Genomic DNA, 22303 nt, shown 5'->3' with positions numbered 1-22303 from the left:
CTTTTTTGAGAATGCTATTCATTGACTACAGCTCAGCGTTCAACACCATAGCTCAAAGGACACTGGGACTTAACCCCTCCCTCTGCAACTGGATCCTGGACTTCCTGATGGGCTGCCCCCAGGTGGTAAGGGTAGGTAACAACACATCCGCCACACTGATCCCCAACATGGCGGCCCCTCAGGTGTGCGTGCTCATTCCCCTCCTGAATTCCCTGTTCACTCTTTGTTTAAATACTGTGTCTCATGGTGAGGTGGGTGTGGATGTGGGTGGGTTTGGGTGTGGGTGTGTCTGTTTGTGTGTGTGTGTGCACGCGCGTTTCGATAAAGAAATAACACAGCATGGTAGCACACACCGCGTCGCTTCCAGCTCTGACATGTATTATGAGGAAGGCTGCTGAAACATTACATCTCTCTCTATTCAATACATTCACACCAAACAGCAGTAGGTACTGTAGACTGCCTCACCATTGCTCCAGGGTCAGATGTTTAATCATCTACCTAATGGTTAAGGTTAGATGTAGGTGAGAGAATCTGACCCTAGATCTGTGGTTAAGTCCAATGTCGATCTCAAGCCACAGATAATGATGGTACTGAGGACAGGCGTGGTGTTCATTTTCTTCCAAAATCAGATTATCAGGATATGACGTATTCCAACGACCTGAGCATGATGGATGCAGTCTAATCCCCTCCAGGTAGAGCGGGATGGAGGGATAACTACAATTATGTACTAAAACTAAACCAATTAAAACTTTGTGTAATTAAGACATGAAAGTCAGTAGGAAATGTCTGCGGACATTTGACTTCTAGGACATATATTTCTAGAATTCCACACCTAACCAGCAACTGATTTTGACAGTGTGACCATTCTTCTGTACCATGACAAGAACTCTTAGAAATGAATGAATAGAGCAAGCTCAAATCTGTCCATAGAAGACATGGAGACATTGTGAGATAAGCGACACATTGATTAGAGAGGAGGACGTGTTGTTGTTGTACGAGGAAAACTGTGGAGGTTAAACTATGGCAGGAACAGAAGGAGCTCCACTGTCCACACAAGCATTCAAATGTAGAATTCACAAGGCTTGTTTGTGTTAGCTGAAATCAAACGCAGATCCTTTATACACGCACAGAGGAATCACAAACAGTAGCCAGTCTCTAAAGCGAGTGCATCGATTGGACAATATTGCTTTAGAATATGGAGGTGAGGGGTAAGGGAATAACAGATCAAATCAAAACATCAAATCAAAACAAAACATTGGGGTCAAGCCAGCTGAGAAAAAGTAAATCAATTTGAAATTACAAAAGAAAGATCACACATTCACACTTCTGAACAATCAATGGTTATGCTGCTTTGTATGTGTATTTTTTGCTGGCAGGTTAAATTGCTCTCAGCTCCTGGTTGTATATGTATGATTAGAATGGCTTCTTTCCTGCCTGCATTATCCTTAGATCTGACATGATCAGAGAATGCCTTAGAACTGCAATGATCAGAGAATGCCTTAGAACTGCAATGATCAGAGAATGCCTTAGAACTGCAATGATCAGAGAATGCCTTAGAACTGCAATGATCAGAAAATGCCTTAGATCTGACATGATCAGAGAATGCCTTAGAACTGCAATGATCAGAGAATGCCTTAGATCTGACATGATCAGAGAATGCCTTAGATCTGACATGATCAGAGAATGCCTTAGATCTGACATGATCAGAGAATGCCTTAGATCTGACATGATCAGAGAATGCCTTAGAACTGTCATGATCAGAGAATTGCTTAGTTGAGAGGGAATGTTAAAATAAGAAAATATTCCACAGCCACGTTGCACAATAGAATAGAATCATACTCAAAAGTCTGAACAAGCAGCACAGCTCCAGTAATTGCAGTAGCAGTCTCACAGTAGGGGCTCCATTCCACCTTTGCTAAACGGCTCTCCACCTCATTCTAGAATGTTGTGTTTAGGGGCTGGCTGTCTCCTGATAAAGTATCAAAGCACTGCCGTGAAACAAATCACAAAACAAGACGTGTCTATCAACACCACACTTTCACAATGGGTCATTTCCTGTCCAGAGAGGAAGTGGAATGCAGACATCCACTAGTGCAGTGGTCGTTAGACTGAAATGGGTACGGAGTCTACTTCCTCTGGAGTCTGGACAGTCTCTGTGGTGATGTAAAGGAGTAGGATAAAGTTGACCCTTGACAGACAGATCAAAGCTCCTCTCTCCTTACCTCTCTGACCAACTGTTTATGTAGCAGGAAGGAGACGCATCACCATGAGAGACAGGATGGGAAGTGACTGATGGGTGTGACGGCAGACACAGGATTTGAACCAATTTAATGAGATGAGTTAGTGCTGGATCAGAAATGTGTGCACTCTCAGGATCCCCCAGGAATAGATGGAGAAACAGATTAATTGCCAGTACTGAGAGGTGATATTACCTCAGCTATAGTTGCCAGTACTGAGAGGTGATATTACCTCAGCTATAGTTGCCAGTACTGAGAGGTGATATTACCTCAGCTATAGTTGCCAGTATTGAGAGGTGATATTACCTCAGCTATAGTTGCCAGTACTGAGAGGTGATATTACCTCAGGTATAGTTGCCAGTACTGAGAGGTGATATTACCTCAGCTATAGTTGCCAGTACTGAGAGGTGATATTACCTCAGGTATAGTTGCCAGTACTGAGAGGTGATATTACCTCAGCTATAGTTGCCAGTACTGAGAGGTGATATTACCTCAGCTATAGTTGCCAGTACTGAGAGGTGAAATTACCTAAGCTATATTACCTCAGCTATAGTTGCCAGTACTGAGAGGTGATATTACCTCAGCTATATTACCTCAGCTATAGTTGCCAGTACTGAGGTGATACTACCTCAGCTATAAGTTGCCAGTACTGAGGTGATATTACCTCAGCTATAGTTGCCAGTACTGAGAGGTGATATTACCTCAGCTATAGTTGCCAGTACTGAGAGGTGATATTACCTCAGCTATAGTTGCCAGTACTGAGAGGTGATATTACCTCAGCTATAGTTGCCAGTACTGAGAGGTGATATTACCTCAGCTATAGTTGCCAGTACTGAGAGGTGATATTACCTCAGCTATATTACCTCAGCTATAGTTGCCAGTACTGAGGTGATACTACCTCAGCTATAAGTTGCCAGTACTGAGGTGATATTACCTCAGCTATAGTTGCCAGTACTGAGATGATATTACCTCAGCTATATTACCTCAGCTATAGTTGCCAGTACTGAGAGGTGATATTACCTCAGCTATAGTTTCCAGTACTGAGAGGTGATATTACCTCAGCTATAGTTGCCAGTACTGAGAGGTGATATTACCTCAGCTATAGTTGCCAGTACTGAGAGGTGATATTACCTCAGCTATAGTTGCCAGTACTGAGAGGTGAAATTACCTAAGCTATATTACCTCAGCTATAGTTGCCAGTACTGAGAGGTGATATTACCTCAGCTATATTACCTCAGCTATAGTTGCCAGTACTGAGGTGATACTACCTCAGCTATAAGTTGCCAGTACTGAGGTGATATTACCTCAGCTATAGTTGCCAGTACTGAGAGGTGATATTACCTCAGCTATAGTTGCCAGTACTGAGAGGTGATATTACCTCAGCTATAGTTGCCAGTACTGAGAGGTGATATTACCTCAGCTATAGTTGCCAGTACTGAGAGGTGATATTACCTCAGCTATAGTTGCCAGTACTGAGAGGTGATATTACCTCAGCTATATTACCTCAGCTATAGTTGCCAGTACTGAGGTGATACTACCTCAGCTATAAGTTGCCAGTACTGAGGTGATATTACCTCAGCTATAGTTGCCAGTACTGAGATGATATTACCTCAGCTATATTACCTCAGCTATAGTTGCCAGTACTGAGAGGTGATATTACCTCAGCTATAGTTTCCAGTACTGAGAGGTGATATTACCTCAGCTATAGTTGCCAGTACTGAGAGGTGATATTACCTCAGCTATAGTTGCCAGTACTGAGAGGTGATATTACCTCAGGTATAGTTGCCAGTACTGAGAGGTGATATTACCTCAGCTATAGTTGCCAGTACTGAGAGGTGATATTACCTCAGGTATAGTTGCCAGTACTGAGAGGTGATATTACCTCAGCTATAGTTGCCAGTACTGAGAGGTGATATTACCTCAGGTATAGTTGCCAGTACTGAGAGGTGATATTACCTCAGCTATAGTTGCCAGTACTGAGAGGTGATATTACCTCAGCTATAGTTGTAAGTACTGAGGTGGTATTACCTCAGCTATAAACACAAACTTCTCTCTGGTCAAGGATGTAACAGTTTGTTCTTCCAGAGGTAATGAGATAACAGAAATCTGGAGAGAGAGAAAGACAGATGCAGAGAAAGAACATTGCTGTCCCAGATGGACTGGGAACCAAGTGGCATTCCCGGGAATGAGAACAGGAATGGGGTCATTGTCTGGTTCAGCCAGGATGTGTGTGTGTGTCCCAGCTGATCTCTGGTGCCAGATATGGGGTTACAGAAACTCCCCACTGCCTGGCTATTTATACAGGAGATACACTCACTGACATGGATACTGTAAATAAAATAAAATGTATTTAAAAGCCCTTTTTACATCAGCATGTCACACAGTGCTTATCCATAAACCCAGCCTAAAACCACAAACAATGAAGATGTAGAGGTACATCTATACGATTCAAGTGTGTATGTGTAACGCTCATTTATCATGAAACCCCCCAGTGTCTCAGTTTCTCTAACACCTTCTGAGAAGGGGGGGGGGGGGGGACGACACACACACTACATCTTGGAGTAAATCTATATAAAAGTGCATGTTAGAGTCCTGAGGGGGACAGTGCCGTCCTGACTCTGGTCCTGACTAGTTAGGTGCAGACCTTTCCCTTTCAGGGACATGTATAAGAGGTCAGTCAGTCTTATCTTGCTCTCCCAAATACATAGAAAGGCGGAGATATGTAGGCCTAATCTCAACCCCAACCTTTTTAACTGGTTCCTGTTTAGTTGAGCTCATTGTTAGCTTGGGGATTTACTGTGGTCAGTACTGATACATACAAAACACTTCACAGGTAGTAAATCCAGACAGTGGTGATTGATTTGAATGGAACGACTACTGGGGCGAGGGGGTCAAAACATTGTCAACAATGAGACAAGCCATAAGACTGCTAAACAATTAATCAAATGGCTACCGGTCTATTACATTGACCCCCCCATTTGTTTTGTACACTGCTGCTACTGACTGTTTATTATCTATGCATAGTCACTTCACCCCTACCTACATGTACAAATGACCTCTAACCTGTACCCTCGCACACTGACTCGGTACCGGTACCCCCTGTATATTACCTTTTTATTGTTGTTACTTTTTAAAATTGTATTTTATTGCCCTTAACCAACAGTGCAGTTCAAGAAGAGTTAAGAAAATATTTACCAAATAAACCAAAATAAAAAATGATAAAAAAGTAACAACAATAAAAAAGGTAATATACAGGGGGTACCGGTACCGAGTCAGTAAGTAAGCATTTCATGGTAAGGTCTACACTTGTTGTATTCGGCGCATCTGACAAATAAAGTTTGATTTGATTTTGTTTGGAGTAATTGGGGCTGTTCCTGTTCCTCCATCCCCCTCCCTTTGTGGTTCCAACTCAAACTTCCTGTACCCTCAACAGCCCCCCTGGATGCTGTTAACGATAAAAGACAGGAAGAGGAAGGAATATTCCTATAGTCATCTAACCAAGTAAACTAAAGCGTCCAGCCTGTATCACAAAAAAAGATCTAGGGGAAATACTACTTTTGAATTCCACAGAATCACCTGGAGTGGAATGTTTACAGCTCTCTATTAGACACATCATGGATTATCAGGAGTGATAAAGAACAAAACACTTGGAATACTCCCCAAATACAGCAAACACTAACACTGTTGAGGAAACAAATGAGCAGGAAAAAACCTTGACATCCTTTCTACTACTACTCTCAGTGGATTCATAATTTCCCAGGAGAGGTCCAGCGTTTCACTCACTTACATTCTGGGATAAAAGAAAGGAAAACAGTGTTTCTCCTTTCTCCACTGATGGCGCAGTGTGTAAAATAGCAGAACTAGGAACCTTCAAAAATAAATGCAAATAAACACTACACAAGATCTCCTCTCAAAAAACGAATTTTAATTAAAACAAAAAAGTTCAATCATTAACAAGTTTAAAAAACAGTGATTTAGTTACATAAATAAATTGATATTGGTGTATCAAATCTGAATTTTAACACATGAGCAATGTTGACACGGTTGAAGAAGTACAATCGTTTACCTATCATAATAAATAAAATGGAACATGAATGATATTTGTCTTTGGACAAAGGACCTATGGACAAACCTCTAGGGGAGGAGGGGACAAGAGACACTAGACAATGTTTCTGCACCCAAAAACAAACAGAGAAGGGCTTTTAAAGCACAGAACACAGAACCATTCAGCTAAAAATGAAAGACACTAAAAGTTGTAACCAAAGTTGGTTGGCTTTTTCATTTCAATGAACAAAGTTTGGTAGTCAGAACTCCCGTTTGGTTGTTTTAAAGCGTTAAGACAAGGCAAGAAAGAAGGCTGTTCTCATTGAATAATTCTAGAGAGATAACTAAAAAGTTAAAAAAGGAGAAACATAAAAAAGCGTAACAAAACAAAATTGAACAGTCAAGACCAACATAGCAACTTTCTGTCCTGCACAAAGTCAAGGAGTCGACAGAAGAGGCGTGTTGTGGGTTCGTTGTAGAGGCGTGTTGTGGGTTCGTTGTAGAGGCAAGTACATGTTTTAATTGGTTGTTCTGCATATAATGTAGATTATTTTTTTGTGACTTGAACACTGTGGAAGGAGACATGATGCGTGAACAAACCAAATTTCACCACAGCGTATTACTATGCTAATTATTAGTAAAGAGTCAGGGATTTTTTTCACGGCTTCGTAGGCACTGGGCCGGAGTTCTCCATTTGTAATGCTAAGGCATTACTGATCGGGCTCCTGGGCAGTTTCTCTCTCTTTCTCTCCTCTTATACCACGGTGCCCAATACAACTGTGTTCAACTGGAGGATTAATATATTTTGCTGGTCCATACTAAATACAACATCCATGTCCTTTTTTGCAAACAGCCGGTTCCTGTCAAGCAGTCCAGTGGATGTCAGTCTGTCTGTCTCTCTGGGGTCGCCCAGCTAACAGTCCCACTGAGATGACCCCTAACCTTTGACCTTTGTCCTGGCCCCTGATGACGCAACGCGACACGTTTTAAAAGTCCTTCTGATATGTTTTGGTTATAAAAACCATGGTACTGCAGCTTCAAGTATTTTGCATTACATAGAATATGATTTAATAAATTAGTTAACGTATACATTTGTTTTCAATATTCAGACATATACTATTATATATACAGTACAATAAAATGCTCTCATTCTCTCTTTTTTATTTTCCTTTGCTTTTTTTGTTGAGAAATCCCTGAGAATGTATGTTGACAGTTGCTAAGTTTCCACAAGCGCAAGCACTATGACAGTATAATTGTGTTTTTCTGCAAGTGTGTGTTTACAGGTTGTTTCTGCAACTGCATGAGTTTCTGAGTGTGTCTGTTACTATGTGTTTCTATGCGTGTGTGTGTGTGTGTGTGTGTTTCTGCACGTGTCTAAAGCATCAGGGTAAACAACACTGCAAAGCCACAGCAGACAGTCAGCCTGGAGTTGATGATCCCTGTTACTAAAGCCACAGCAGACAGGCAGCCTGGAGTTGATGATCCCTGTTACTAAAGCCACAGCAGACAGCCAGCCTGGAGTTGGTGATCCCTGTTACTAAAGCCACAGCAGACCGTCAGCCTGGAGTTGGTGATCTCTCTCAGCCTGGAGTTGATGATCCCTGTTACTAAAGCCACAGCAGACAGTCAGCCTGGAGTTGGTGATCCCTGTTACTAAAGCCACAGACAGCCTTGAGTTGATGATCCCTGTTACTAAAGCCACAGCAGACAGTCAGCCTGGAGTTGATGATCCCTGTTACTAAAGCCACAGCAGACAGTCAGCCTGGAGTTGATGATCCCTGTTACTAAAGCCACATCCAGCCTGGAGTTGATGATCCCTGTTACTAAAGCCACAGCAGACAGTCAGCCTGGAGTTGATGATCCCTGTTACTAAAGCCACAGCAGACAGTCAGCCTGGAGTTGATGATCCCTGTTACTAAAGTCACAGCAGACAGGCAGCCTGGAGTTGGTGATCCCTATTACTAAAGCCACAGCAGACAGTCAGCCTGGAGTTAGTGATCTCTCTCAGCCTGGAGTTGGTGATCCCTGTTACTAAAGCCACAGCAGTCAGCCTGGAGTTGGTAATCTCTGTTACTAAAGCCACAGCAGACAGTCAGCCTGGAGTTGATGATCCCTGTTACTAAAGCCACAGCAGACCGTCAGCCTGGAGTTGATGATCCCTGTTACTAAAGCCACAGCAGACAGTCAGCCTGGAGTTGATGATCCCTGTTACTAAAGCCACAGCAGACAGTCAGCCTGTTGTTGGTGATCTCTCTTACTAAAGAGACATAAAACAAGAAATTGTGGACTGAACTGGATAGTGAACTGTTTGTGTTGTTATTTAACTGTTAACACACACTGACCACACTGAGTGGGGGAAGGAGGGGTGAGGAAGGGCTAAGGATAAGGGGGGAATAAAGCTGGGTCCGTACGAGGTACTGGTCATGTCTGATGGAGTTGCTCTGTTTGGTTTTAAGCCTTGTTTGTCTCATTGTCTCTGAGCTGTGAGCATTTAACAGAGGGGGACAGGAGTGCTATGTGGACATCTCGCCACTGGACAACATATACTCAGTGTAAAAAGATTTTATTTTTCTCTTTAGTTCTCTCTCTCTCTCTTACACTCTTTCACACTGTCTTTATACATAAAGGGACACACACACACACACTTCCACAACATGACAATTTTCTTTTTTGTTTGCTTGTGAACTAAATAGGGTCTATACACATTAATACCGATGTGGCCTTTTGTTGTTTTCAGGTTTTTCTTTCACTTATTCCGTCACTTTTTAAGTTAAAAGGGATACAAACGCAGAATCAAGTAAAAGGGGGCGTGATCGCTCTCAATCTCCATACATCCATCAACCAATCACAATAGTTTTTAAGTTTAGTCTTCGTCAACCGAACCTCTCCCGTACGAGCATCATGAGTTTCTTCTTGCCCTTGTAGATCTGTTTGAGGTTGTCTATGAACTGGGTAAACTGGATGTGTCCGTCCTGGGCCATGAGGAACGTCTCTCTGGCCTTACTGAGGAACTCGATGAACTCGCTGTAGTGGCGCGGGCTGATGTGCGTGAGGCGAGAGTGCGTGGTGTTGATGTAGGCTCCGATGGTGGCGTCCAGCAGTTGCCTGAGTGGAGCCTTGTCCAGCGACATCAGCTTCCCAGAGTTCCTGCGGCTGTGCAGTGCCACCATGCCCGGCGTGGTCAATGTGCACCGTCTCAAAATGTCTGACAGCACAGTGGCGCACTTCACACTTTTCACCACCAGGGGAATGACGGCAGCCAGCTCATTCTTCCCCAGAGAGTGACTCAGAGCACAGGCCCACAGCACGTCATTGATAGCCGGGTGGGTGTCCTGGTTGTAGCTGAGGTTAAGGTGGGCCATGGCTAGCGTGGCCAGCTTGTAAGCCCTCATGGGATATCCTCTGTGCTCCATGTACCTGGCTATTGTAAAGAGCTGTGTGTAGCTCATCCCCGTGACGGCCGCGTCCAGAACGATCTGGTAGGCCGTCTCGAAGGCGATGTGGTCCTTCTCACAGAGGGTGAGGGCAGAGAGGGAACAGTTCTGGGGGTCCTTCATGGCACACTGCAGGGCCAGTGTTCGGGCGGAGGAGGCCAGGTTCTCCTGCTGGTGACAGTCCAGGTGCAGCCGGACGATGGTGGTGTTGGACATGACGGTGGTGGCCACGATGCTGGTGGCCTCGGTCGGGGTGAACAAGGTGAACCAACTCTGCATGATGCTGTCCAACGCATACACACCTACAGCAGTGGAGAGCAGAGGAGAAGCTGGTTAGGTCATGGAAATATGTTCTACACACACCACATCTTTTAATTTTTTTAATACCTTTATTTCAACAAGGAACACAGACTGAGACCAAGGTTTCTTTTACAGCTGGGCCCTGCGTATACATGTTTACACATACAGTTTAGGTACAATGATTAAGAAACTACACCAGACAAACAAAAAGATCACAGATAACACAAAAAAAATACAGCAACAGATTACATTTACACACAGGTTATTCCCCTAACAGCACAAGACCTTGCATTACCGAAACAGTAACAAGCAATACACAAATAAAAATCCTACAATAAATATATAAAATGGGCGACAGGGGGACAAGAGTCTCAAGTTTAAGTTTAGTCTGCAGGCTATTCCATAGGCAAGGAGCGTAACAGGAAAAGGCAGCCATACCCAACTCTGTGGAAATCGCATGGGCCTCAAGTGTAATCCATGCTTGAGACCTGGTTTTACGAATTATAATTATAATATTAGTGATGATAAATAAGAAGGTAGTTTATTCAGAAGTGCTTTATAGACAAACACGAGAGCATGTTGTTCTCGTCTCACGGACAGCGAAGACCAACCCACATTTTGATATTAAACACAGTGGTGAGTTCTGTAGCTAGCTCCCGTAATAAACCTAAATGCGCAATGATAAGTAGCATCCAGCGATTTAAGTGTTGATGCCGTAGCATGCATGTAAATAATATCCCCATAATCCATAACAGACATAAAAGTAGCTTGCACAATTTGTCTTCTATTTGTAGAGGACAAACATGTCCTGTTTCTATAGAGGAAGCCTAGCTTGATTTTTAGCCATTTGCAAAGTTAGTCAGTATGCATTTTAAAAGACAGGGATATGGTTGGATGATAAACTTAAGTATTTATATGCAGAGACCTGATTCATTCGAGAACCATCTGAGCTCGTAAGTGCAAGTGTATTTTCAACCAACTTTTTGAACATATTAAAAATCATAAAATGTGTTGTTTTTTCCCCGTTAAAACAAGTTTCAGCTGTATAAAAGACCCTTGCAATATCTTAAAATCTGTCTCCAATAATGACAACGCTTGGTCAGCCGTTTAAGCGATAGAGAACATGCAGTGTCATCAGCATATAAATTAATTTGACACTTTCTTATCTCATCACCAATACTGTTTATGTAGAGTGTGAACAGTAATGGACCAAGTTTAGAACCTTGTGGGACCCATTTTAACCAACTCCAATGGCTCCGACTGAATGCCGTCGACTCTAACAGCCTGACTTCTATCCTTTAGATAATCATGAAACCAACGACAGGCATCCAATCCCAGTCCTATTGACGACAGCTTACCCAAAAGTATGGTCTACAGTGTCAAAAGCTTTAGATAAATCTATGAACAAGGCGGCACAGTACTTTCAATTATCTAGGGCATTAGTAATATCATTTACAACACGTACAGTGGCCGTAATAGTACTGTGTTTAGGTCTGAAGCTAGATTGATTACTAGAAAGAGTATTGTTAACAGTTAAAAAGATTGTAGTTGCCTTTTCACTAATGACTCTAGAATTTTTGTCAAACAGGAGAGCTTAGAGATGGGCCGATAATTATCCAATTCACTACCATCGCCTCCCTTGAGGGTGGTAAAACAAAAGCTGATTTCCAAGATTTAGGAACCTTTCCTAAGACAAATGTTTGAATAAAGATATGCGTCACTACACCAGCAATAATAGATGCCGCACACCAGATTGTCAGCGCCTAATGATTTCATAGAATCTATAGCAGATAGTTCAGATAAGTCCCTCGGCCTTCAGCTGATGTGGAAAACAGTAAGCTTCAGCAGGGAAGTCAAGGAGTTTCCTGGTTTAAGTGAGTTAACAGTTTTCCAGAATTTAGCGGGATCACCAGCAGACTCTGTCATCAAGAAAATACCTAGATTTTGCCATCTTTATACCTCCGGTCCATTTACTTCTCAATTGTCTAAAAAGCAGCCAATCAGCTGTTTCACCAGTTTTCCACAGTTAACACCACAGCTGACATTATGCACATTGTAAATGGGAACCCATTCAACAACAGGATACTTTTGTTCTGCAGCCACACACACTGGAAAACAGCATTAGAATAGTAACTCACCAACTTCTGTGGCACAGGTGACCAGCCACCGTACCATCTCTCTCCTCCTCCAGTTCAACGTGGACAGAGTCATTCTCATCACCTTCAGGGGAGAAAGGAACAGGTACAGGTTAGGGAGGTGTGTTTGTTTGCTTGCGTATATATATATAACATAAACCCACCAAAAAAAAGTATAAATGTCCCCTTTCAGGACCCTGTCTTTCAAAGATAATTCGTAAAAATCCAAATAACTTCACAGATCTTCATTGTAAAGGGTTTAAACACTGTTTCCCATGCATGAACAATTAATGAACATGCACCTGTGGAATGGTCGTCAAAACCCTAACAACTTACAGATGGTAGGCAATTAAGGTCACAGTTATGAAAACTTACGACACTAAAGAGGCCTTTCTACTGACTCTGAAAAGCACCAAAAGAAAGATGCCCAGGGTCCCTGCTCATCTGCGTGAATGTGCCTTAGGCATGCTGCAAGGAGGCATAAGGACTGCAGATATGGCCAGGGCAATAAATTGCTATGTCCATACTGTGAGACGCCTAAGACAGCGCTACAGGGACGGACAGCTGATCGTCCTCGCAGTGGCAGACCACGTGCAACAACACCTGCGCAGGATCGGTACATCCGAACATCACACCTGCGGGACATCACTTCACAAATTTCTTGTTAACAAACTATAGTTTTGGCAAGAAGGTTAGGACATATATTTTGTGCATGACACAAGTAATTTTCCAACAATTGTTTACAGACAGATTATTTCACTGCATCACAATTCCAGTGGTTCAGAAGTTTACATACACTAAGTTGACTGTGCATTTAAACAGCTTGGAAAATTCCAGAAAATGATGTCATGGCTTTAGAAGCTTCTGATAAGCTAATTGACATAATTTGAGTCAATTGGAGGTGTACCTGCGGATGTATTTTAAGGCCTACCTTCAAACTCAGTTTGCTTGACATCATAGGAAAATCAAAAGAAATCAGCCAAGACCTCAGAAAAAAATTGTAGACCTCCACAAGTCTGGTTCATCCTTGGGAGCATTTTCCAAACGCCTGAAGGTACCACGTTCATCTGTACAAACAATAGTATGCAAGTATAAACACCATGGGACCATGCAGACGTCATACCGCTCTGGAAGGAGATGCGTTCTGTCTCCTAGAGATGAATGTACTTCGGTGCAAAAAGTGCAAATCAATCTCAAAACAACAGCAAAGGACCTTGTGAAGATGCTGTAGGAAACAGGCACAAAGTATCTATATCCACAGTAAATATGAATCCTATATCGACATAACCTGAAAGGCCCTTCAGCAAGGAAGAAGCCACTGCTCAAAAACCTCCATAAAAAGCTAGACTACGTTTTGCAACTGCACATCGAGACAAAGATCATACGTTTTGGAGAAATGTCCTCTGGTTTGATGAAACAAAACTGCTCGGCCATAATGACATCGTTATGTTTGGAGGAAAAAGCGGGAGGCTTGCAAGCCGAAGAACACCATCCCAACCGTGAAGCACAGGAGTGGCAGCATCATGTTGTGGAGGTGCTTTGCTGCAGGAGGGACTGGTGCACTTCACAAAATAGATGGCATCATGAGGCAGGGAAATTATGTGGATATATTAAGCAACATCTCAAGACAAAGCTTGGTCGCAAATGGGTCTTCGAAATGGACAATGACTCCAAGCGTACTTCCAAGTTGTGGCAAAATGGCTTAAGGACAACAAAGTCAAGGTATTGGAGTGGCCATCACAAAGCCCTGACCTGAATCCTATAGAAAATCTGTGGGCAAAACTGAAAAAGCATGTGCGAGCAAGGAGGTCTACAAACCGGACTCCGTTACACTAGCTTATTTCACCAACTTATTGTGGGAAGCTTGTGGAAGGCCACCCAAAACGTTTGACCCAAGTTAAACAATTTAAAGGCAATGATACCAAATACCAATTGAGCGCATGTAAACTTCTGACCCACTGGGAATGTAATGAAATAAATAAAAGCTGAAATAAATCACTCTACTATTATTCTGACATTTCACATTCTTAAAATAAAGTGGTGATCCTAACTGACCTAAAACAGGGAATTTGTACTAGGATTAAATGTCAGGAATTGTGAAAAACTGAGTTTAAATTGATTTGGCTACGGTGTATGCAGACTTCGACTGACTGACCGACCAACCGTCTGTCCGTCTGTGTACACTACCGGTCAAAAGTTTTTGAATTTTTTTTTTAATGAAAATTGACACAGTGTAATGTCTTAACGTACTCAAATTAAAGCATAGAACAAGTAAACAACAAAATAATGTAATAGTTTTGTTTAACAGAATGCAATCTACACTTTTGACTCAAAGTAGCCATCTTTTGCAGACATACAGTCGAACACATTCTTTCTACAATGGAAATCAAATATTGTTCGGAAATTCCTTCCCAACACTGTTTCCGAAGTTCCCACAAATGTGTTGCCCTTGTAGGTTGCTTTACTTTCATCCTTCTGCACAGTTCATCCCAAACCAGCTGGATGGGGTCTAAGTCTGGAGACTGTGCTGGCCATTCCATGATTTGAAGACTACCGTCTTGTTCTTTTGTTCTAAGGTAGTTCTGACATCGCCTGGAGGTATGTTCTGGGTCATTATCTTGCTGTGGGATGAATTCCTGACCAACTAGACGTACACCAGAGGGTATTGCATGGCACTGCAAAATGCTGTGGTAGCCGTATTGGTTCAGGGTGCCACTCACTCTGTGCAAGTCGCCGACTCTGGATCCAGCAAAAGAGCCCCAAGACCATCACACTTCCTCCTCCATGTTTGACAGTTGGTGTCACACACTGAGGAACCATCCTTTCGCCTACTCAATGGCGTACAAAAACCCTGCGTGATGAACCGAAGATTTCACATTTTGATTGATCAGTCCATAAGACCTTCTTCCAGTCTTCAGTAGTCCACTGGCAGTGCTTCATGGCCCAGTCAAGACTCTTTTTCATATTTAGCAATGGCTTTCTTACTGCCACTCGACCAGTCAAACATTAGGCTCGAAGTCCTCTCTTCACAGTTGAAACTGAGACTTGATTACCTCGACCAGTGTTACGCTGTGCTTGAAGATGTTGTCCTGCGAATCGCCTATCACCCAAGCTGTTGACTCTAAGAAACGTCTCTTCTGATTCTGTTGTGGCTTTGGATCTGCCAGACCTCTTCTTGTCAGAGTTTCAAGTGCCTTTTGATGGTGTAGTAAACTGTACTCACTGACACCTTGGCTTTCTTTGCAATTTCTCGAAAGGAAAGACCTACACTTTTAAGGATTATAGTGGTCTGTCTTCCTTTGTTAATTGCCTTTTTCTCGCCATTATGATAGCAATATACTGCTTCCTGTAGTACAATACTTTCAAAATAATGCTTAAGAGGGTGTAGTAACAGTCTGTTCCAACACCGCTTTAATACAGACAGAGGGCTTGTAAGTAATAAACAAAAGTTGGGACACATGTAGGAATTGTTAACATCAACTTTCAAGGCTTAATTTACTTCCATCGCTGCAGAACAGCTGTACGTTGTTAACCCATTACTTGTTCCCTGAAAAAGGCCTTTTTAAATAACCGTGAAATTTACATTATTTATCAGTTTTTGGTAACCTAAACTTTTTTTAAACCTCTGGCAGTTTACCACTTACCTTTGTACCATTTCAGGTTATTCACTGGACTTGAACTGCTTAAATGTCTATAAAAACTGGGAAAATGGGGGTGGCTAAAATGTTTGACCGGTATATGTTACCTGAAGGCCCAGCTCCAGTGAGACTTTAAGCAGTGTGAGGTCTGGCAGGCTGTCCATCAGAGTAGCGATCTTGAAGGCATCCTGAGCCAGTTTGAAGATGTGAGACGAGGAGTGGATGTTCTTCTGGATGGACTCTAACACCGTTTCTAACTTACGCCCATCGCCTGAGAGACAAAAACCCAATATAAAACCACCTATTTGCAGAAAAGATAGTAAACATTATCTGAGCATGTGTGTATTTTTGTGTTTGTACATACAGTATGTTTGTTTGTGTACATACCTTTGGCTGCGGTAAGCATGGTGGAGGCCAGTTCACATTGTTGTGACTCTATGTGAGATAGAGTGAACCAGCGAGGGTAGCGGTTAGGGACCATAGATACTATATGGTGAGGTCTGGATAGATCACCTGATGGAGCCGTGGTTTCCAGGACCGGTAACCTAAAGACACACATTTAATACACTGATGTTTAATATAACTGTTTTGCTTCTAATAAGGAAGCATGGGCCTTTAAGGGGTCTTCTAAGGCTTATGGGAAATCCCGGTCTCTCTGCAAGATTCAGTGCTTCTGTTAAAGCAGAGGTCAGAAATAGAAAGTATTCATACCACTTGCTACATCTGATGCTGATTCTAGACTGTATTGTTGAAAATAACGATTTATAAATATAATACAATTCAGAGGAGTTTAACATGGGCAAAATTAAATAAAGTTGTAAATGTAGAAAGACACCCAAATGAAACCCCACGTCATAAAATAGTGTACAAAACATTATGGACACCTGCCCTTTCCGTGACAGACTGACCAGGTGAATCCAGGTGAAAGGTGGATTACTGATGCCACCTGTTAAATCCACAGTGAAGAGGAAAGGGAGGAGATGGTTAAACAAGGATTTGTATGCTTTGAGACATGGATTGTGTATGTGCCATTCAAATGGTAAAATAGGCTAGACAAAAAGATTTATGGGCTAGACAAAAAGATTTATGGGCTAGACAAAAATATTTATGGGCTAGACAAAAGATTTATGGGCAAGACAAAAAGATTTATGGGCAAGACAAAAAGATTTATGGGCTAGACAAAAAGATTTATGGGCAAGACAAAAAGATTTATGGGCTAGACAAAAAGATTTATGGACAAGACAAAAAGATTTATGGGCTAGACAAAAATATTTATGGGCTAGACAAAAAGATTTATGGGCAAGACAAAAAGATTTATGGGCTAGACAAAAAGATTTATGGGCAAGACAAAAATATTTATGGGCTAGACAAAAATATTTATGGGCTAGACAAAAATATTTATGGGCTAGACAAAAAGATTTATGGGCAAGACAAAAAGATTTATGGGCAAGACAAAAAGATTTATGGGCTAGACAAAAATATTTATGGGCAAGACAAAAAGATTTATGGGCTAGACAAAAATATTTATGGGCTAGACAAAAAGATTTATGGGCTAGACAAAAGATTTATGGGCTAGACAAAAGATTTATGGGCTAGACAAAAGATTTATGGGCTAGACAAAATATTTAAGTGCCTTTGAACAAGGTATGGTAGAACGTGCCAGGCACACCAGTTTGTGTCAAGAACTGCAACGCTGCTGGGTTTTACACACTCAACAGTTTCCCGTGTGCATCAAGAATGGTCCACAACCTAAAGGACATCCAGCCAGCTTGACACAACTGTAGGAAGCACTTGAGTAAACATGGGCCAGAATCCCTGTGGAACGCGTCGACACCTTGTAGAGTCCATGCCCCAATGAATTGAGGCTGTTCTGAGGGCAAAATGAGGGGGTGCAACTCAATACTAGGAAAGTGTATTTTATGTTTTCAAAACTCAGTGTATATCTCTCTATCAATATATATACACACACACACACACACACACACACACACACACACACACATACACTCAGCAAAAAAATCGTCGTCCTCTCACTGTCAACTGCGTTTATTTTCAGCAAACTTAACATGTGTAAATATTTGTATGAACATAAGATTCAACAACTGAGACATACACTGAACAAGTTCCACAGACATGTGACTAACATAAATGGAATAACGTGCCACTGAACAAACAGGAGTCTAAATCAAAAGTAACAGTCAGTATCTGGTGTGGACACCAGCTGCATTAAGTACTGCAGTGCATCGCCTCCTCATGGACTGCACCAGATTTGACAGTTTTTGCTGTGAGATGCTACCCCACTCTTCCACCAAGGCACCTGCAAGTTCCCGGACATTTCTGTGGGGAATGTCCCTAGCCCTCACCCGCCGATCCAACAGGTCCCAGAAGTGCTGAAATCTGGGCTCTTCGCTGGCCATGGCAGAACACTGACATTCCTGTCTTGCAGGAAATCACGCCCAGAATGAGCAGTATGGCTGGTGGCATTGTCAATGTGAAGGGTCATGCTCATCAGGATGAGCCTGCAAGAAGGATAACACATGAGGTAGGAGGATGTCTTCCCTGTAACGCACAGCGTTGAGATTGCTTGCCAATGACAACTTGCCAATAACAACAAGCTCAGTCCGACGATGCTGTGACAACACCCCAGACCAGGACGGACCCTCCACCTCCATCCCCCCTGGTGATTCAAAACTGCGAGTCGTCAGTGAAGAGCACTTTTTGCCAGTCCCGTCTGGTCCAGCGACGGTGGGTTTGTGCCCATAGGCGACGTTGTTGCAGGTGATGTCTGGTGAGGACCTGCCTTACAACAGGCCTACAAGCCCTCGGTCCAGCCTCTCTCAGCCTATTGCAGACAGTCTGAGCACTGATGGAGGGATTGTGCATCCCTGGTGTAACTCGGGCAGTTGTTGTTGCCATTCCTGTACCTGCCCCGCAGGTGTGATGTTCGGATGTACCGACGATGTGCAGGTATTGTTACATGTGGTCTGCCACTGTGAGGACAATCAGCTGTCTGTCCTGTCTCCCTGTAGTGCTGCATTAGGCGTCTCACAGTATGGACATTGCAATTTATTGCCCTGGCCACATCTGCAGTCCTCATGCCTCCTTGCAGCACGCATAAGGCACGTTCACGCAGATGAGCAGACACTGTGACCTTAATTGCCTACCGTCTGTAAGCTGTTAGTGTCCTAACGACCGTTGCATGTTCATTAATTATTTATGGTTCTTTGAACAAGCATGGGACACAGTGTTTAAACCCTTTACAATGAAGATCTGTGAAGATATTTTGATTTTTACGAATTATCTTTGAAAGAGTCCTGAAAAAGGGATGTTTCTTTTTTTGCTGAGTTGATATATAAATAAAACTATTATTCAACCATTTTCAGTGGTGTTTAATTATTTAATAAGGATAGCTTCCTGTCTCGTCACAGACACACACACAGAATTTGAGACTCAAATGAGGCTGAGCTCCTTTTTCAACTGAAGTGTTATTTTCTGATACAGGTTTGTGTGTGCGTTTTGTACTCACCTCATGGCTCTCAGTGCAATTTTGTACGCCAGTTCAGCGTCGTGAGGTAGTAGGGAGGTGAAGAGATACTTGGCGAAAGTATGCATGGGAACACTCTCTCTGTAGAGCAACTCTCCTAGACCACTGTATGGACCAGCTACAGGAGACCGAATACAGGGTTAGGGAGTAGAGGTAGAGAAGTAGAGAGATAGGTAGAGAGAAAGGGTGTGTGTGTGTGTCTCCCCCTCACCCTCTAGCAGGAAGACTGCTTGCTTGCGGAAGATCTTGACCAGGGCATCGTTCAGTTCCACTTCCTGGAGCTTGGCCAATAGCTGCTCTTCGTTGCGACACACCTTCTCCTGGGCGTATAGGCCGTCAGGCATCACCCTCTGCTGCCCTAAGCCAATCAGAGCCGTCTCTACAGCCAGTGCTACGAACGATTGGCCATCGTCCAGGAAGTGTTGTGCTGGGAAGAGGGGCTCCAACCTTTTGGCTGAACTCACAGAGCCTGTAGAAAGAAAGAAAAAAACAAAAGAACAAAAGAAACCACATAAAAAAACAGCACGTCTTTGAAATGTCACCAAATCTAATAGAGTGAAACAGCAAGGTTGTGGATCAATCTGTCAGAATCAATACAGCAAGGTTGTGGATCAATCTGTCAGAATCAATACAGCAAGGTCGTGGATCAATCTGTCAGATTCAATACAGCAAGGTCGTGGATCAATCTGTCAGAATCAATACAGCAAGGTCGTGGATCAATCTGTCAGATTCAATACAGCAAGGTCGTGGATCAATCTGTCAGAATCAATACAGCAAGGTCGTGGATCAATCTGTCAGATTCAATACAGCAAGGTCGTGGATCAATCTGTCAGATTCAATACAGCAAGGTTGTGGATCAATCTGTCAGAATCAATACAGCAAGGTTGTGGATCAATCTGTCAGATTCAATACAGCAAGGTCGTGGATCAATCTGTCAGATTCAATACAGCAAGGTCGTGGATCAATCTGTGAGATTCAATACAGCAAGGTTGTGGATCAATCTGTCAGATTCAATACAGCAAGGTTGTGGATCAATCTGTCAGATTCAATACAGCAAGGTTGTGGATCAATCTGTCAGATTCAAGTACAGCAAGGTTGTGGATCAATCTGTCAGATTCAATACAGCAAGGTTATTATAGTAAATTAAAACTGAAACGCAACTGAAATATAAATAATTAACAAATATGTCATTTAAAAAAATAAAAAAACACTATTATCTTTGACTCGAAAACAAAATAAAACCCTCTTGAATTAGGTTCAGTTTTAGTTTGAGAGGCAAAAATCGAATGGGGTTTTCAAGCTTCTGAATCTGGCAGGGCACATTGAGATTGACTTTATAATTTACAGATAGACTCATCGAGATAACGAGCAGCCCCGCAGAGATTGGGCATATTGGAGTGGCAAGGCTAAAGAACCCAACTGTAGACAAAAGTCAAGGAGTGGAGTCGGGGGAGGTGACTCTGCAACAGTCGGACACTAATGTGGTTTTCTAACAGCAAGGCTCAGATCAACATGGCGGTGTTGCTACTGTTTATAAAAAGGTTCTCTTCATAATGTCCCACCCCCATATCACAAACTGAAAACATAATATGATTATGTATGTACACCTTGCAGAATCGGTTAGAGAGAGCCTCAAATCATATTTACTTGTATATATATCCACTGTACACATAAATTAAGGAAATTAGTCCCTGTTTCAGTCATGTGTTTGGTCACGTTCGTGTGGGTCAAACAAAAACACCCTAATGATTAGTTGACAATAGAGCCTCCGAAGGTGATGGCTGCAGGATGAAGTCTGTGAGGAGCAACTGCAAAAACTTGCAATCGACTGAAGTCAAAACTTCACCTCAGACCACATCATTTTTGTAAAGTTCATGCAGTCGACATGTCTGACAATTTTTTTCCCCCACTTTAAAAAGGCACCGACTTGACAAAAGTGATCTGCTCCAACGCGTCTTTTGAGATGAGCACGATGCAAGAACGAGTATCTGCGCATATGCACCGGTTCGCTTCACGCTGCTACAACCTGGTAGATATTGGACCGAAACAGTGAAGAAGTTTAGCTTCACGCTACTACAACCTGGTAGCTATTGGACCAAAAACAGTGAATAAGTTTAGCTTTACGCTGCTACAACCTGGTAGCTATTGGACCAAAACAGTGAAGAAGTTTAGCTTTACGCTGCTACAACCTGGTAGCTATTGGACCAAAACAGTAAAGAAGTTTAGCTTCGCGCTTCAACGCTCCTGGTTGTTGACCCACTACTACTGTTTACTTCATGTATCTACGTCATCTCACTGAGTCTACCTTTAAACCTAACCTATGACCTGACCCATCACCTTATACATTACTGCCCCACAGTGGCAAGAAGTGACATCCCCCCACAAACAGTGTTTTGGATAGGCTTCTTTCTGTCACTAACATAAAAACTAAATAATATAAAAACTAAATACATTTTTATAAAACTTTAACTAAAAAAAAACGAAGAAAGTGGATCTGAAAACAAACTAAAACTAAACTGAATTTCAAATAAAACCTTAAAAACGAATAGAAATAAAAACACAAAACTATAATAACCTACAATACAGTCACCTCCATTATTATGAAATTAGCTCTGCGCTGTCCCAGAACACTACAACATACCATTTCAGTGATGCAGAGCTACTGGGTGTCCAGGCGCTAGTTTTACCCCCAGCAACAACACACCAGATAGGGATATAGTCTACAGTCTGCACCAAAATGACTTATTTCAACCAAGGCCAAAGTCTCTTAGGGCTTCACAATGATCTATGTTTGATGTGCTTGTTTCTGGTGTCCTTTGACAGCTCTTTGGTCTTGGTCATAGTGGAGTTTGGAGTGTGACTGTTTGAGGTTGTGGACAGGTGTCTTTTATACTGATAACAAGTTCAAACAGGTGCCATTAATACAGGTAACGAGTGGAGGACAGAGGAGCCTCTTAAAGAAGAAGTTACA

The 22303-nt window shown here is 42.4% G+C and overlaps 1 protein-coding gene across 1 annotated transcript in view; it reads right to left on the bottom strand.

Annotated features, from left to right (window-relative positions):
- Positions 1 to 6142: 6142 nt before the first annotated feature.
- The window catches only part of LOC110536801 (zinc finger SWIM domain-containing protein 6), a 74857-nt gene continuing 58696 nt past the window's right edge, over positions 6143 to 22303 (bottom strand). Inside the window, exons 9-14 of the mRNA XM_036937055.1 lie at positions 19544 to 19801; positions 19315 to 19450; positions 16176 to 16333; positions 15896 to 16059; positions 12154 to 12235; positions 6143 to 10017 (exon numbers count right to left, since the gene is read on the bottom strand). Coding sequence (XP_036792950.1) covers positions 9155 to 10017; positions 12154 to 12235; positions 15896 to 16059; positions 16176 to 16333; positions 19315 to 19450; positions 19544 to 19801 — 1661 coding nt within the window. The 3' untranslated portion in view covers positions 6143 to 9154. The remainder of the gene's footprint in view (positions 10018 to 12153; positions 12236 to 15895; positions 16060 to 16175; positions 16334 to 19314; positions 19451 to 19543; positions 19802 to 22303) is intronic.

Source organism: Oncorhynchus mykiss, chromosome 12, assembly GCF_013265735.2.
Source record: "Oncorhynchus mykiss isolate Arlee chromosome 12, USDA_OmykA_1.1, whole genome shotgun sequence".
In the NCBI taxonomy this organism is placed as follows: Eukaryota; Metazoa; Chordata; class Actinopteri; order Salmoniformes; family Salmonidae; genus Oncorhynchus; species Oncorhynchus mykiss.
The sequence above is the reverse complement of the archived record's forward strand: the minus strand, read 5'-3'. Positions and strand labels throughout refer to the sequence as shown.